We start from the raw sequence: 17248 nt of genomic DNA on the forward strand, positions 1-17248 counted from the left end.
ATAAATCGGAGGATGACATCAAGTGACCTTCAAAAGGAATGGGAAACATTAAGTGCAGGCATATCAGGCTCCTAGAAGCAGGACTCAAGTCCCATAAAGTGAGGAAGAAGCCCTTCATTAATAAGAAACAGAAGAACCAGAAGAAGAAGAACCAGAAGAACAATAATATTATTATTCACACACACACACACATATAAACTGAGAAATGAGTGAAACAAATAATTGTGGTCTTTAAATATTTTTCCAGAGCTGCATGTATATGTAAAATATCCTACACTGTCATCTTGATTTATTCATTTTTTTTTAATTGTTGAGTGTTTTTTGCTGCCTTGGGGTTCCTCTGCATTGCTCTGTCTTTTGCAGCAGCCCCCCAAAAGCAGGTGCTGATCTTTAAAGGGCTCAGGTATCTTTAAAAGGGAAAAAATGGGTGTCAACAGGTTGCCTTTATGGTTGAGACATCAGGGCTGTTTGCTGAGTCGTCAGAGTGGCTGTTTGGATAAAGGGGATGATAAGAGACTTGAGTTCTGCATTCCAGGCCAAAACAAATGTGTGGGTGGATTTATATTGGCTGTGCGCTTTTTAACACGCTTTTATGCTCGTGAGTAACAGAATTTTAAACATGTATGAATGCACTGTCTGTGCTATTAGGCAGGTAGCAATTATCAATTATTTTTCTAAAACGTGAAAAAAGACAGTATATTTCAGAGTGCATTGTTAGGCTCTGTTTGCTTCAAAAATTTAAATTCAGTGTCCTTGTGTCATATGAATTTAGGTGTGAAATGCATTGAAAATGGTGTAGACCACACAGGATCTGTAATGCAGCTGTTTGTCTTCCCCTGCAAAGAGGTGAGTAACATTTAGAGCGGATTAAAGGGAACAAGGATTCAGGCATAATAAAAGTAGCCCATGAACATGAAATGTAATAATGTTTAGGAATCTCTAACCACAGAGGGAAAAATGATGAGGTTCTTGGGTGCTGTGGGCTTGGGCAGGGGGGACGTTCATTATAGAGCACCCGGCTCAAACAACGAAATGTGCAGCTGAGTCAACTTATCACTCTTTACTGTTCATAGGAGAAGCTGGAAGATTAAAGGGTATCCACAGCTGTCGGCTCTCAAGTCAAGAAAATCTGGGTTTAAAAATCAGGCCCAGCTCACCCCAGAATGCCCCTAACAATGGGGTCCGTGAGCCACGGACCCCGGGGACCACCCAGGACCGATTACTGACAGGGATGTTGTGGTGGCCAAAGGAAAGACATGGCGCCCCCTGTTGACCCAAATAAACCTTTGAAACCTTTGTGCCTGTGTGGATGCAGTATAGGACTGAGGTCTCTGGCTGTGATGATGGGGTGCGTGTTAAAACTGAAAGACATACAATGAAAAGTCACACCCTGTAACCATGATAACCAAAATAAACATACTCAAACCAGTACCACCAGTTCACTGTATCATATACATTTCACTAGTTTGGTGATGTAACCTAGACATTCTGGAAATTGATCCATTTCTTCACGTGAAGCATTACCTACAATGCAGAAGTGAATTTTGCTAATTCATTTGCAAATGTGTTCTAATTTTGTAATTAGTGTTATATACATTCTGTAAAATGTATATTTACCCCCAGTTCAAAAGCTGAATTAGTCAACAAGTCCTTTCAGAAATACAGACTGTAATATAGACTGTAATCAAAATTCTTGCTTCCAAGTGTACCACGATGAGGGATAACTTCTGTTTGAACTAATGTGCTGTTGCCTAGCAACGCTATTCATCCATCATCACAGTCTGATGGCCCAGGTTTTTTTTTTTGGTTTAGATACAGATTTGTTGTATGGTGCGGTAAGCAGCTTCAGCATACTATGAGACAGAGTTAAAGTTCTGCCTATTACATAAAATACTATCTCAGTACTATCATTAATATCAAAGACCATGTTTTGTCTTTCTTTTGATTTACTTAATCTGCTAAATCCCACTTCTAACCCAATTCTCGGGTGCCTTACAGAAACCACTAAACTCAATACATGAAAACCGTCATTCTGCTGGCTTGGGAATCATTAATATTTCACCACAATGGTATGAACCTACAGCAATAAGCAGCAATGGAATATCCTGTCATTTTGACATTTTCTTGAGAGAAGCCTTTTTACTTTTTTTTAAAAAAAACTTCTGGCTGCGGAAAAGCTGTTTGTACCAGACTATGGGAAACAGCGCCACTTTGTGGAAAATAGTGGCACAATGCAAGGTACTTGGACTAAGCAATAATAATGGTCCTATGAATATCAAATTGAAATATCTAACTTACAGAGGCCTATCCAATTTTCATCCTGTTTAAATATATCCTGGGCTGCAGGTTCCTACATATCTCATCTGAAGAAACTCTAGCCACCAGTATGTATCTCATCCCGCTTCTTCAACAGATATCACAAAATCCAACATATATCGGGGTAACCTGCTACCTCAAGACCCATCACCAGGGGAGAAAGAAAACCAAAATAAGCTTCTGTTCCAAAACAGTGCCCATGGGTTGCCATGATGTGTCGACTTTAACCACACAGAGAGGCTTACATGGATTCCCTTTGTTTAATGACCAGTCTTTCATACTTTCATACTTTCACAAATCCCAGGTTTAATCTACATGTATGTTTGACAGAAATATAATAAATGTTATTATGTTGCATCATGAAGAGATGACAAGCATTAAAGTGACCGGCAGACACTTATGAGTCGCAACTGACTGGGTGAAGAGGTAGGGTGGTTCAACATCTTCCCAGTCTTAAATCAGATGTTCCCTCTGTAGCAGATTCAGTAACAACAATAAAGTGTATTTGTTCCTATGGTAGGATGTACTGGTAGTGACTCTGGTCACTGGGCTGCTATGTGCCATCTCCCATGGGTCCCTGGGGGGGAGAAGCCTTCAGGCATGGTTCTTCTTAATGAAGTTGATGAGGCCGTTGGTAGAGGAGTCATGTGATGTCACCTCTGCTGTGTCCTTCAGCTCTGCCTCAATCTTCTTGGCCAGCTGTTTCCCCAGTTCAACTCTAGCAGGTGGGGATGGTGGGGATTGTGGGGGTGGGGTCATTAATTATAATATTAATTATAATATTAATGATTTAAAAGGATTACATGAGATTGTAATTGCAGAGAAAACTCTGCGATCCGGTACAGACACTTACCCCCACTGGTCAAAACTGTTGATCTCCCACATGACTCCTTGTACAAAGATCTTGTGCTCATACATTGCTGCAACACACCGTTTCATCAGAACCAGATATGCTATGCAAGTATGCTCATCTTACAGACATACACAAATCCCTATCAGTGAAAATCTCCTTCAAACGAGTAGCTGGTACTGAATGGCAAATGAAGCTTCATGAACCACTTGCTGTATTTTCTGACCCCACTAGATGGTGCTCTCTGTTCAAAAAAATTACTCAAAGCATGCCCCAAAGCAAACCAAGAGCGCCATCTAGTGAGGTCAAAAAATACAGCAAATGGTTCATGAAGCTTCATTTGGCCATCACTAGCAGCTGGGCTGATGGCTGTAACAATACATTTATATAAATGCATAATATTAGGAAGATATCCTCTCTATCTGAAATAGAACTGCAAGAGAATTACCACTCTCATGCAAGAACATTTTAATCTTTAGTGCTAGCATTAGAAATACAGTAAAATGGATGCTGTGTTAAGTTCACTTTACTTAGATGGTTGTAAATTTTAGGAATAGTTATTCAGGCACATACCGATGAGAGCTCCAAGGGTGAAGGGAGTTAGTTTCTTGAATACGATAGAGTTGGTTGGTTTGTTTCCTTGAAAAACCTTTAAATAGAAAAAATACAATAATTTCCATAATATGTTGCGTATGGAACCTGCATGCAGTAAGTTAAATGACCTACAGGGGGCAGCATTTGCTTTGGTGTCTTTGCCCAAAGTCTTATCCTGTGTTCGACTATTTCTCTCTGAGTTGGAACTCAGATGAAAACATCACGAAAGTCACGAAAAATGTCACTTCCCGTCGGAAATATGCCTCTTTTTTGACGTTGATGTCGGACAGAATTTTCTTGTCCGAGTTTCCCATGTGATGTAATTTCAACATGGCGGCTTACACACTCAACAATAATTCTGTTTTATAAATCTTTAAAAAAATATATTTTGTTAACTGTATTAATAGTTATACATGTAATTGTATGTGTTTGATTTAGAGAATACCATATCATGACCGCAAACAGTATCCTAGCATGCAATATCAGATTCTTACCACACTTGTTAGTGTCTTTGGTTTGTTTGTAGTTTTTAACTTTGCCTCTCGAAAAAAGAACATCGCTATGAATGTACTAAAATATTCTATAAAGCTTTTAATGTGGTTTGACTAGTTCGTGTTTCTTGTTTGTTTGTCTCAGAAAAAAGAATCTCACTCCAAATCTGCTAAAATATAAGGCAACAACACACAGCAGCGTGTTCATGGAGGCAGCCATGTTTGTTCCGAGATGTGGTAGCGCAAACGGGAAATTGTCGGACATGATGTCACTCACCTCGGAATTTCCGACTTCCGAGAGAAAAACGAACGCACCATTATGCCCACAATGAGACACCACGAATCATTGCTTACAAGGTTTACTACTGTTATAAATGAACAACGCCCACTCACTTTGTGAGGCAACAGTTTGTCCAGAGCTTCTCCGCTCAAGCCGCTGGCTTCCAATTCTTTCTTCGCCTCCTCTGTGGTCTTTCCCCTCATTAGCGCCTCAGTCTGGGCTAGGAAGTTAGCTATCAGGATCTTACAGAAATAAAGACAAAACTTGCCAGTTAAGCTGTGGTTAATAGATAGACCAGAAGACTTTGCCACTAGTCGCAAACCACCTGTTTGCCCTGTGAGGCAGTGGGGCGGGGGTTTGTGCCTGAAACCAGCCCCCACGCAGGCTTACCTTGTGATGTAGGCTGTCCCTGATGGGATGCTGCGTCTGGGCTGGGATCAGGAAATCAGCAGGCACCATGCGCGTTCCTGAGCGTGTGGAGAGCAGAATGTGCCTGTGACATTTCACGTTTGGGCCGTGGTCCTAATCCCCTCTCTCATTAAACCCACGGACCATTAAGTGTTGCACCGACATGATGGAGTCACGGAATCCCAGCTCAAGTTAGTTCTATTATTCACGACTCATTCCTTTAGTAGTTCCTTGAGTAGTTCACAAAGGTTTACAGAATTAACAGATATAGTAACAAATATAAGAACTGCTTGAGATAAAACATGCATCACGATTCATTAATGATGAATTGACATGAGATCAGTATGCAATTAATACACAAGTACAGTAATAATATAATACTATATTTGTGCCCTGTCAAGTAAAGTGTTACCAACAAGGCTGGTTGAGGCCCCTTTATAGTAGAGGTTAGGGTTAGGGTTAGCCCATGTATTGAAGTGCCCCCTGCTGGAGGCGTACCCTGGTGGATGAGCTGGTAAAAGGCGTGCTGCCCATTGGTGCCAGGCTCCCCCCAGACAATGGGCCCGGTGTGGTAATCCACTCGCGTGCCGTGATTAGTGATGTATTTCCCATTGGACTCCATGTCACCCTGTGGACACACACAACGCTTGTGATCTTCCAACTGAAAAATCAGCCATCATAGCTTCTGCTGGACAGGGTAAGGTTCAAGATCCAATCTCCTCTGCCTCCACCCCCACAGGTTCCCATCCTCCAGCCTCCCACAGACCTGCTGGAAATAGGCGGCGAAGCGGTGCATGTACTGGTCATAGGGGAGCAGGGCGTGAGTTTCCGCCTGGAAGAAGTTGATGTACCAGATGCCCAGCATGGCCAGCAGTACAGGAGCGTTGCTCTCCAGGGGGGCGCTGCGGAAGTGGCTGTCCTGAGCAGGAAAGAGGGCAGGAACATGTGAGAGCTTCAGTCTGTGGGTCTGTGCTAAAACAGCACCCCCTACCTGCAGGCTCAAAGCAGTGCTGCCTAAATCCACCAGCACCGCAACTTTAACACATGTCACTACAGGACACAGGTATTTGAAAACTCCTCCACATCCGATATAGAGAGAAGAGTCTTTCATTTCCAACAACGTCAGGAATAGTCACTATGTATTTAATGTTTGATTTACAGTGGTACCTCAGTTCTCGAACTCATTAGAACTTGAATTTCTTAAAAGTCGAACTAACCAGTTCGAAAAAAAATTACTTAGAACTCGATCTGAATCTCAGAAGTCAAACTGTGAACGCTGACCTAAGATAACTTGTATGCGTGGGGAAATGAGTCACGCAGCACGTCTCTCAGTGGAAACAAATGGTAATGCTTCAGTCTCAGCCTCGCATTCGCTGTGATAGCATCATGCATGTTTACACTAGCTGAATACATATATTTAGACAGCAAAAATACATTTAGACAATGATAGACAGTAACAGTAATTATTATATAATAAAATACATTTAAAAATAAAGATTTCTTATTAATAATTTTAATATTAATAATAAACCATTAATACATTTAATTATAATAATATTGTTGTGCCGAGCGGGGATGTAACGGAGACAAAGGCGCAGACGTGAGGGTATTGGGAATACGGGGTTTAATTACATGTAAGGCAGGCAAAACGCAGATGGACAATACAATGACCGGGCTGGGTAAACAAACTGAAACACGGACTAAATACAGAGGATTAATGACAACAACCAGAAACAGCTGATCACACGGGGATTCCACATGGGGTTAACAAGGGGGCGTGGCACACGGAAGGAGCAGACGATCAGGGCAGGACATATTGGTTTTTTTAACTTTACACATCGTTTGGATACATTTATTTTCTTACTTTACAAATTACTGTTTTGATAAATGTGCTTAGATGTGTTTAGTACAGTATATGCTCTTCTTGTTTTATCCGGTTCATTTTGTGTTTAAATGCTAAAAAAAACATATTTAAGTGTAATTTTTGGGGGCTGGGAACCCATTAATTGGTTTTCCATTATCTCTTAAGGGGAAAATTCGATCAGAACTCGAATTTTTTAGGATTCCACCCAGAGTTCTGAACGGATTAAGTTTGAGTTCTGAGGTAACACTGTATTTGTTGGTTACCCAGCTTGCAGTTGATGGACTGCAGTATCGTGTGACTATTTACGTTAAGCTGCACATGCAGGATAACTCAGCATAGCTGCCTCATAAGTAAGGTGGTCCCTGCCTTCTCCCGCTGTGCATGATTATGCAGCGAGCAGACCTACCATCCAGTGAGCTCCACTCAGCAATTTCTCAAAGTTCTCAAAGCCTGGTGTGAAACAAGGAAACTATTTCAGAAACTTTTGGGGGGCAAAGGGAAAAACTTGACACATAGAACTTGGAATTATGCACTATTTTGTTTTGCCAGCCAAGTACATCAGTAAAAATGAGAAAAAAATTAGCAAAGTACCTATAAATGGTACATAAATGGTCTGATCAACAGGAGGCGCCCACGACCTTCATGGGTTACTGTAAAGAGCTTTATTTATGTACATACCTATATGCAAAGCAATGGACAGGCCAATCGCTGACCACAGGGAGTAACGGCCACCCACCCACTGAAAGGGAAAATAAAGCATGATATCATTTTATTCGGTATTAAATATAGCGGGCCATTTCCCCCCCAGCGTAGCAGCCTCCTGCCTCCCATCTGTTCCACCGAGGAGACATGCTGCCAGGGTACGACATCAGACATCCCACCTCCCCCCTTCCCTTGCACTCCCAGCATGCACCAGAAGCCCGTCCGTCTCTCCGAGCAGAATCCACCTTCCGAAACAGCCAAATAAAAAGCCCTGGTAAATAAATACTTACAATGATATTCTATTTTCGAGAGGAAGTCTGCGTGCCTATGATACACCTAAGATATTTTAGGGCCAGCACTTTTGACCAAAACGGAACATTTACACTCTGTGTTTTTTTAAGTTAATATTCACTTTCCAGACTGAATTGACCCACATGTGAAAGAGCACATCTCCAGTCTCTTCAAAGGGAATGGAGTCCTCAGGGCACGCTGCCAATAACTGGACGTGTATAAAGAACAGCGAGGGGACCATGTGCTTCAAAACATCAGGGAGTCCAGCTATACAAACCTCACTGGTGAAGCCATCAGATATTCCAGTGATGTCAGGCACTGCACCCAGCAACAGGGAAGACCCACAGGCCTTTGGATTAGCTATTTCAATCCTCTCCATCTCCGCTCAGTGCTCTGCTTAATTATAATGCTACGAAATGGGCAAATGCCACACCTTCATCCAAAGACAAACATACCCTCATCTGCGAGGGCATATCTTTGGGTTGGGCATTGGGGGGGTGAGGTCTCCACCCATTTAAAGGGGTCCAGGGGGTTGTATTGGCTGGTTTTGATTATTGGGGAGGGGATTGAACTCCCCCCATAATTTACACCCCTGCTCATTTGTTCCCTCAAGAAGCGAACCTAACATATATTTTCAGAAACATATGACAAAAATATTTTCCACTAAGGAACTGATCCGTTCTCCACGTACCAGTACCTTTTCCCAAATGCCAGAAATAGCAACAATGGCCTTGTATTGGTTACCCTGTGGCCTCAGGACCCATAACCTTGATTGACATTGTAAAAAAATACATATAGCAACATGATAGACTGTTGGGAATCCACCTCACACCAGCAGGGGGCAATCAGCACCACATAGGCCAATGGTATCCAAGGTTACCTCAAGGAGTGCAACGCAACCTATCTGGTGGTTGATACTTCAGCAACCCGGAGGCAGAACAGACTTTTCTCATAAGCCAGCCATGTGTGTGTGCTCTGGACCCTGGAGGATGACTGCCCTGAAGGGGCTGCCACTTTCTAACTGACCCCCCCCGCCAAATTTTTCCCTGATTTTCTGAATTAAGCCTAATAAGTCCCTGCACCATGTATCTCTTTGCTTGCCACAATATTATGTATACACAAACACACACACACACACACACACACATATATGAGCATGTGTGCACACATATTTTGTGGCCACACAAAATATTGACACTTTGGGCACAGTTTGTATATTTTCACTTAGGAGTGTACTCACTTTTGTTGCCAGCAGTTTAGACATTAATGGCTGTGTGTTTATTTTGAGGGGACAGCAAATTTACAGTGTTATACAACCTGTACACTTACCACTGTCATATATCTTCAGTGTTGTTCCATGAGAAGATATAATAAAATATTTACAAGAATGTGAGGGGAGTACTCACTTTTGTGAGATACTGTATATGTAGCACTCCGAGTTCATAATAATCTCATATTTGAAGGGATGACTATACTTCAATTCCAGTGAATAGGGTGAGGCCTATTAATGAGGAGCAGCATAGGACACAAGGCAGTGAGACATAAGGCAGGGGAACACAAGGTAGGGGGACACAAGGCAGTGGGACATAAGGCAGGGGGACACAAGGTAGAGGGACACAAGGCAGTGAGACATAAGGCAGGGGGACACAAGGTAGAGGGACACAAGGCAGTGGGACATAAGGCAGGGGAACACAAGGCAGGGGGACACAAGGCAGTGAGACATAAGGCAGGGGGACACAAGGCAGGGGGACACAAGGCAGTGAGACATAAGGCAGGGGGACACAAGGCAGGGGGATACAAGGCAGTGAGACATAAGGCAGGGGGACACAAGGTAGAGGGACACAAGGCAGTGGGACATAAGGCAGGGGGGCATAAGCCAGGGGGACATAAGGCAGGGAGCATAAGGCAGGGGGACAAAAGGCAGGGGGACATAAGGCAGGGGGACATAAGGCAGTGGGACATAAGGCAGGGAGCATAAGGCAGGGGGACGCAAGGGGACATAAGGCAGGGGGACACAAGGCAGGGGGGCATAAGGCAGGGGGATACAAGGCAGAGGGACATAAGGCAGGGGGACATAAGGCAGGTGGCATAAGGCAGAGGGACATAAGGCAGGGGGACATAAGGCAGGGGGATACAAGGCAGAGGGACATAAGGCAGGGGGACACAAGGCAGGGGGCATAAGGCAGAGGGACATAAGGCAGGGGGACATAAGGCAGGGGGATACAAGGCAGAGGGACATAAGGCAGGGGGACACAAGGCAGGGGGCATAAGGCAGAGGGACATAAGGCAGGGGGACACAAGGCAGGGGGACATAAGGCAGGGGGACATAAGGCAGGGGGACACAAGGCAGAGGGACATAAGGCAGGGGGACACAAGGCAGGGGGCATAAGGCAGAGGGACATAAGGCAGGGGGACACAAGGCAGGGGGACATAAGGCAGGGGGCATAAGGCAGAGGGACATAAGGCAGGGGGACACAAGGCAGGGGGACACAAGGCAGGGGGACATAAGGCAGGGGGACATAAGGCAGGGGGACACAAGGCAGGGGGCATAAGGCAGAGGGACATAAGGCAGGGGGACACAAGGCAGGGGGACATAAGGCAGGGGGCATAAGGCAGAGGGACATAAGGCAGGGGGACACAAGGCAGGGGGACATAAGGCAGGGGGACACAAGGCAGGGGGACATAAGGCAGGGGGACATAAGGCAGGGGGGCATAAGGCAGGGAGACATAAGGCAAGGGGACATAAGGCAGGGGGGCATAAAGCAGGGAATACACCCTGACATGTTGGTGTATTGCTGGGAATACACACTATAAGCATATTCATCTCACTAAATGTCTTTGGAGAAACTTGTACTTTTCAAAGTCATAGCTCTCAGTACTACCCACTTAGCCACCATTTTTACACTAGAAAGCCAACAAATTCTGCCACTTTCAAGAAACACCGCTGCTGCTGATGTCATTGTTCTTTAATTACCAGCAATGTGACCAACTGAGGCCCCATGACCTTTGCTGCAACCAGTCGAATACAGTAACAGGACCAGAGAGAAGGTCACCTCCAGTAATATCACACCAGCGGCGTGGTGGATATCAGCCTCTTCATCAGTCAGCCGACAGCTGTCCGCCTGTGCTCACAGGCAGCTACTTCGCAGGTCAAAAGCCCAAACTATTAATAGCAACTTCCTGTGGGTTCCCAGTAGCTGATAAGGTGCGGAATGCGGGCGTCCGGCAAAGGCCCTGCCATACTTACGTCCCAGAACTCGAACATGTTCTCAGTATCGATCCCGAAGTCCTTTACTTTGGGCTGAAAGAAGACAGAGCCAGAAGTCAATTGGACCGTGTTGACCAGAGGCAGGAATCGAAGGTGCGTGAACACTGAGAACTCACTGCGTTTGTGGAGAGCGCCACAAAGTGTTTGGCTACGGCTGATTTCTGTGGGGCACATGGAAAACAATCAAACATCATCTCTTTTTCCTCTGTAATGCTTGTGTTTTTCATCTTGGTGATGCTCAGTCCCCGCCCCCCTCCCCATTCAGTCTGGTAACACTGGGGCACTCACATCTTTAGCAAAGTTCAGGAACCACTCCTTGGCAGACTCAGCGTTGGTGATGGTCTCCTGAGTGGTGAACGTCTGAGCAAACAGTGGCACAGTTGCAGAGTCAATGCATAGAAAAATTAAACTGACAAGGGGCTGTTATTACATTATGAAAACCAACAAATTCACAGTTTATACAGTGTTGGCATTTGCAGGCAAATGAGCCATTGTGCATCCTCCAAACGCCAGACAACAAGGACACTGTCTTTTATTTTAATTTCTTTTTTTAAAATAAAGGTGTTCATTGTAAAACAAGTCCAGTCTCTCCCAGGCATGTGGCAACGGACCGTCTGCTTACCGATTGCCACCCCCCAAGCCCCCCCACATCGGCAACTTTTACTGCTGCCCCCCTTCCCCACTATGAGTGCCCTGTCAGATTTCTTCTGGCACCAGCACTATGCTTATAGAAGTCAGCCAGGACAGAGATCTGACAGCAGTTAGACAACAAAAAACAGAACAGAAAAGTTCACAGTCAAGAACTTTAATGTCAAGAACATTTTACTAATATCATGAATGTCACTAGAGATTCATGAAATTGGGGGGCTAAGCCTCCCCCAAGCCACTACAGCAGGTGGGACCAAGACATCTGATTGGTTGGTCCTGCCTCCTCTAGTTGCTTGGACCCTCCTCCTCTACAATCTCATTGGCTATCTCTCTGAGTCAATCATTTTTCTTTCAGGCGTCAAAACAATTTTGTGTAAGTAAAGCTAATTTGCATCAGCTTGCTCTGTTACATTTGTTCTGAGAATTAGAAGACAGCAAACAGATCCCGTTACCTTGGAGGCGATGATGAAGAGTGTGGTCTCAGCATTGAGCTCCGCCAGGGTCTTCGCAATGTGCGTCCCATCGATGTTGGAAACAAACCAGACGCGAGGTCCTTCTTTGGAATAGGGCTTCAACGCCTCGGTGACCATCAGCGGGCCCTGGCACAGCACACCAGGGCTTATCCAACCGGCCAAACGACTTCGCTGTTTAACCGACACTCAGTGCAGGTTTCTAAGGTTATCTGCCCTATGTGTCACAAAGATGGATCCCCGCTCACCAGATCAGAGCCTCCTATGCCAATGTTGACAACATCAGTGATGGATTTCCCGGTGTAACCCTTCCACTCACCACTACGCACTTTCTGTACGGGAAAGAAAGTTGAGGCTTACCACATCACCCCAGGAAGCGTAACTCTATAGATGCTTTTACAGATCAGTGACAGATAGACAGGTGAACTTTATTCATTCCAGAGAGGAACAGCGAGCTGATTGTCCATGTTGGATTATTCCTGTGGAATCATCCGTGTGGAGGCTGAATATGTTTTATAACAGCACATAAGTTCAGGTGGATCAGATTGTGCTCAATCACCACATTATAATTTTAATCAATGTGAATTTGAATGCATATGATTTAATCCAATACAGTCCATGGTTCAATGGTCATGGAATTCTGTACCCACATGTTGTGAGGCAGAGTAAAAAATATATATAACTGCACCACTAGGGTACAAAATACAAACGTGAAAGGAAGAGACCCAATTATAGCTAAGAGGTCAGTTTGTTCTTACATGGCAGAAGCCCTTCATCTTCTCAAGGACCTTCTTGACCTCAGGCATGACGTCCTTCCCATCAACGTTGACGGGGGCATTGGCTCGGTTCCTCAGAGCCACATGGAGAACTGCCCGGCCCTGCTCAGGGGTGAAACAGCAGGGGCAGAATCGGAACATAACCCTTAAGACCAAGATGCAGGATGTAACTGAGATACAAAATAGCACCTCATACCAATATAGAATGAGCCTTAAAAAGGATCCGAGAAGTCTGTATTGTATTCAAAAACCATGTCTTATATAACCATGATGTTGTCCCCAATAAGTCATGCATATATACGTTAATTACTATAATTAATACATAATATATAAAGACTCTAATTATATACACTAGTTGCTAAAACTGAGGAAACACCTAGCATTTTTGGCATTACGCTTACTACACAAAATACTACAAATTACTACATGAATATCGACGATAATGTTTATAAACAATCAAAAAAAATATCATAGATTGGAAGATTAAATAAATTACTGGAGCAACCGTTGAATGAAGTTCTGCAATCTCTATAAACTGGAAGCGTTTCCACAATTTTGGCCACTCTTGTAGTAATATATGTGATCTATGTAAAAAATATTGCAGAAATGAGGGCTTTCATTTACATGATGATTCATTATAAGTGATACTGACAGATGTGCAGCGCCAGTTTAGCAAACCACTGGGACCAACCTAGGGTTCCACATGCACTATGACTATCACTGCAGATGTGAATTTTAACTGGAATAAAACTCAAAACATCCAAATTCCAACTGCATGTTCTGGGCAGGTTCTATCCAGGTTGTATGAGGCAGCCAGGCATGCAGCACCACTTGGATAAAATGCACAAATGTGAAAGGAAGAGACATATAGCTGGACATGGACACACACACACAATGCACACTTCAGAAATGCCCTTTGATAATGATAAACACTTCATTTGCCATTTGCACAAGTATGAGTACAAGTGCATTGGAATGCTTCCCTTGACTGACTCCATCTTACTCTCCATAGCTTGGGGGATCTTAGTGCAGGATCAGCCAATGTTCAGTGCACCTGGAGCTGGGGGGGATTAAGGGCCTTGCTCAAGGGCCCACAGACATGTGACTGTTCTGCCAAAGCTGGGGCTGAAACCAGCAACCTTCTGATCATGGGTACAGAGACTTAGCCTGCTAAGCCCCTCCCTGCCCCCTTTCTATTTTAAACTATATCACTTCAGAAATGCCATTTAACAAGAGTGTACGAGGAAACCCGCACAACACAGGGAAAACACACAAAAACATATACAAAGACTGGAGGCGGAATTCGAACCCTTAGTGCTGTAGCTGGAAAGTATCAGGTTGCACCCAAAGTGCAAACAAGTGCGTAATTACTGAGGGAAAAAATGCAGAGCTCTGTCATACCTCCGTAAAATTGATCTTCTCACCAGAAAACATCTTCTCCCTCGCTGTCTCCACACCCCTTGACTTTGCCTGAACAGATTAATAAAATAATATTTGTAATAAAATGTATGCATGACAAGCCATAAGACTAAAATACATCTACTAGTGGCTAACTTTTTAAAGAAATCGATTTTTGATATTTGAAAACTCGTACAAAACACAAAAGCAATATATTATGTTATAGAGAGAAACTCATTTAACAACCTTAAACATCACTGTAATTTTACTGCAATAATTCACATTTTACAACTAAATGATATTCACACAAATAAAGTTTATAATCAATCTAATCAAATATGCAGTATACAGAAGTTATAAAATGCTTCATCTGGAATACCAGAAATTAGCAGTGTACAACACCCTGGGTATTGAATGCACAGCCTTTGTAATTCAGCTGCAAGAGATACATCATTACCAGGTCAATCAACATCTTCATCACTTCTTCATTGATGAGGTTCTTTGAATAGTCAAGCAAGATGTCTCCTTCGTCCGTTTTCAATGTAATGCTATCAAGTTGGAAACAAAACTGAAATGTAAACCATTTTCTTTTCGGAATATAAATTTACAGCTTCTTCTTCATGTGACAAATGGGCTTCCACCCACAGTCCAAAAACAAACAGTTTATCTGGAATTTCTAAATTCCCTGTAGTATAGGCATGGGTGTGCCCTGTGGTGGAGCGGCACCACATCCAGGGTGTACCCCAGCCTTCTGCCCTGTGCTGTCCCCCCACGACCTTGACCAGGAGGAACGCTTAGAAGATGGATGGATATTATCATTTGACTCTATTACATTTCATTGAATTCTCAGCTGTACACGTATTAGTCTTACTCTATAATAAATGTACGAAAAGTTGTTGTTGTTTTTTACTTCTATCATGATTTGAAAAAGCACGTGAATTTACATCCCTTAATTGCTGCAAACACGGTCGTCATTGCAAGTGCCGTGTCCTATAGCGAATCCGTGATACTTGTATTACATTGTACATTGTAGAGTAATGGCGACCACCAACCCCCATAGTCAATAAGTGGCCCATTCTATTTTAAAGAGGATCTCTGTGAAAATCAGCAAGCGAAAATTTGAAGGTTATAACTTGCGTTAGACTGTAAACAGTTATATTACGATCGAGTGGAGAAATTGTCAGCCATGACTGACAATGAGGGAAAATAATACCACACAGCGATGACCTTTATTCATCCTTTACTTGTAACAGACCAAGGCCACCGATTCTAGGAAATAAATGCAGACTACTTGGTATGTTTTTTAAATACCCTGGCGCCACGAATGTGCAACGAAAACGGCACAATATCTGCTCCGCTTAACAGGAGAAATCATAGCAAACTGCCTGACAGTACGAATCAAGTCCTACTACAGTGGGAAGTACGTACTGCTTGCATGCAGGATTGTCATAAAATAACGAACAGACACGCTAATAAAGATATTTACATTCCATAAAGACTTCGCCTTACTAGATACAATAATACCATTTGCAGATCTTGCTTTTGGGTATTGTTTCATTAGGTGCTTAAAATGCGATTTCTTTCATTTAAAATAGAGACACGAGTCATAATGAATACGAACACTGATTACCTAAACTTGCCGAATCTTTCCTTGTCACCATCAAACATCTGCCTCATATTCAGCTTGCCGGCGTTGGATTTATACCACGCGTCCAGTTTCTTATAGTTTGGGTCACTTGTGAGCCCCATGTTGACGAGTGCGATAGACTGTTATCGTGCGAATCTTCGTCCCCCGATTGAGTGAAGAGAAGCTTGTAAGAGGTGGGAAATAGAGAAGGACATTCAGGAAATTACAGAACAGTTCTGGTCCAATAGCAGCCCGAAGACATGCCCCTCCCAAGACCTTCCAACGAGCACGATGTGTAGCCTCTGACATTTGTGATACTTCGGTGAAATGCAGTCCAGAGATAGAGAGAAGTATTTATTGCTGTATGGATACTTATCTGAGAGGCACATCAGTATTTTTTAAAAATTACAAAATTACAAAATAAAGAATAATAAGAACATCAACTATATCAATATCATCAACAATTATTATTATTATTATTGACCCAGATATGACCCGATATAAGCGATGGAGAATCGATGGATGGATTATCATCTATTTAGCTTCCATAATCACTAATTTATTGCATGGTTCTTCTAAATACGGTATTGTGTATTAACGTACCCTTATAATAATGTTCTTCGGTTCTAAATGACTGATGTAATGCTACAATCAAAACGCGCTGAGATATCTAAATTACATTATAAGTACAGTATTATAAGTATTGTAAGTATTACGTTCGACATTTTCAACAAGCTTAGCCCACTAGGGGGCGAGAAATACCATGTAATAATACAAAGCTATGGCGTTCCAATTCAAAACTGAGAAATATATTTAAATTCACCATAAAGTGTAAGCACAGTTAATCTTATGAATATATGTGATACACGTGTAGTGGAAAATTTATTGATTTTATTCATGGCTTGGCTAACAATGGTATGTCATGGCATAGGTGATTCTAGACCGTATTTGGGGGGGGGGGGGGGGGGGGGTATTTTCTGTCTCAGCCCCCTTGAAAAGATCCTAAATCGCCCCAGAGTATATGGAGATACACACAATGGCACATTGTACCTTCATACTTCGAGAATGTTTTCATTGTAGATTAACGTGTCCTCGTAGAGTCAGCATTAAAAGGAGAGCTTCAGCAACTTCACAACTCAAACAGAAAAACAAACCAGCTTAGTTAGAACAAGCTCAAACACCCTCACAGACGTACACCTATTAAAGAAAACTATCATACGACAATTGTAATTCTGTAGACATATACGATGGTAATTGAAAATTTG

General features: G+C 43.0%; 1 protein-coding gene across 1 annotated transcript; it reads right to left on the reverse strand.

Annotated features, from left to right (window-relative positions):
• Positions 1 to 2562: 2562 nt before the first annotated feature.
• On the reverse strand, positions 2563 to 16218 carry LOC111848195 (glucose-6-phosphate isomerase-like). Its single transcript, XM_023820009.2, has 18 exons — positions 15987 to 16218; positions 14814 to 14904; positions 14360 to 14428; positions 12941 to 13060; positions 12431 to 12514; positions 12165 to 12311; positions 11353 to 11424; positions 11181 to 11225; positions 11044 to 11097; positions 7482 to 7542; positions 7210 to 7253; positions 5706 to 5858; positions 5438 to 5567; positions 4922 to 4998; positions 4645 to 4773; positions 3740 to 3815; positions 3170 to 3236; positions 2563 to 3034 (listed from the first exon to the last, which is right to left on the reverse strand). The coding sequence occupies exons 1-18, from the start codon at positions 16103 to 16105 to the stop codon at positions 2911 to 2913; spliced, it is 1662 nt and encodes a 553-aa protein (XP_023675777.2). The 5' UTR covers positions 16106 to 16218; the 3' UTR covers positions 2563 to 2910.
• Positions 16219 to 17248: the final 1030 nt, after the last annotated feature.

This window comes from Paramormyrops kingsleyae, chromosome 13, assembly GCF_048594095.1.
Source record: "Paramormyrops kingsleyae isolate MSU_618 chromosome 13, PKINGS_0.4, whole genome shotgun sequence".
Taxonomy (NCBI): Eukaryota; Metazoa; Chordata; class Actinopteri; order Osteoglossiformes; family Mormyridae; genus Paramormyrops; species Paramormyrops kingsleyae.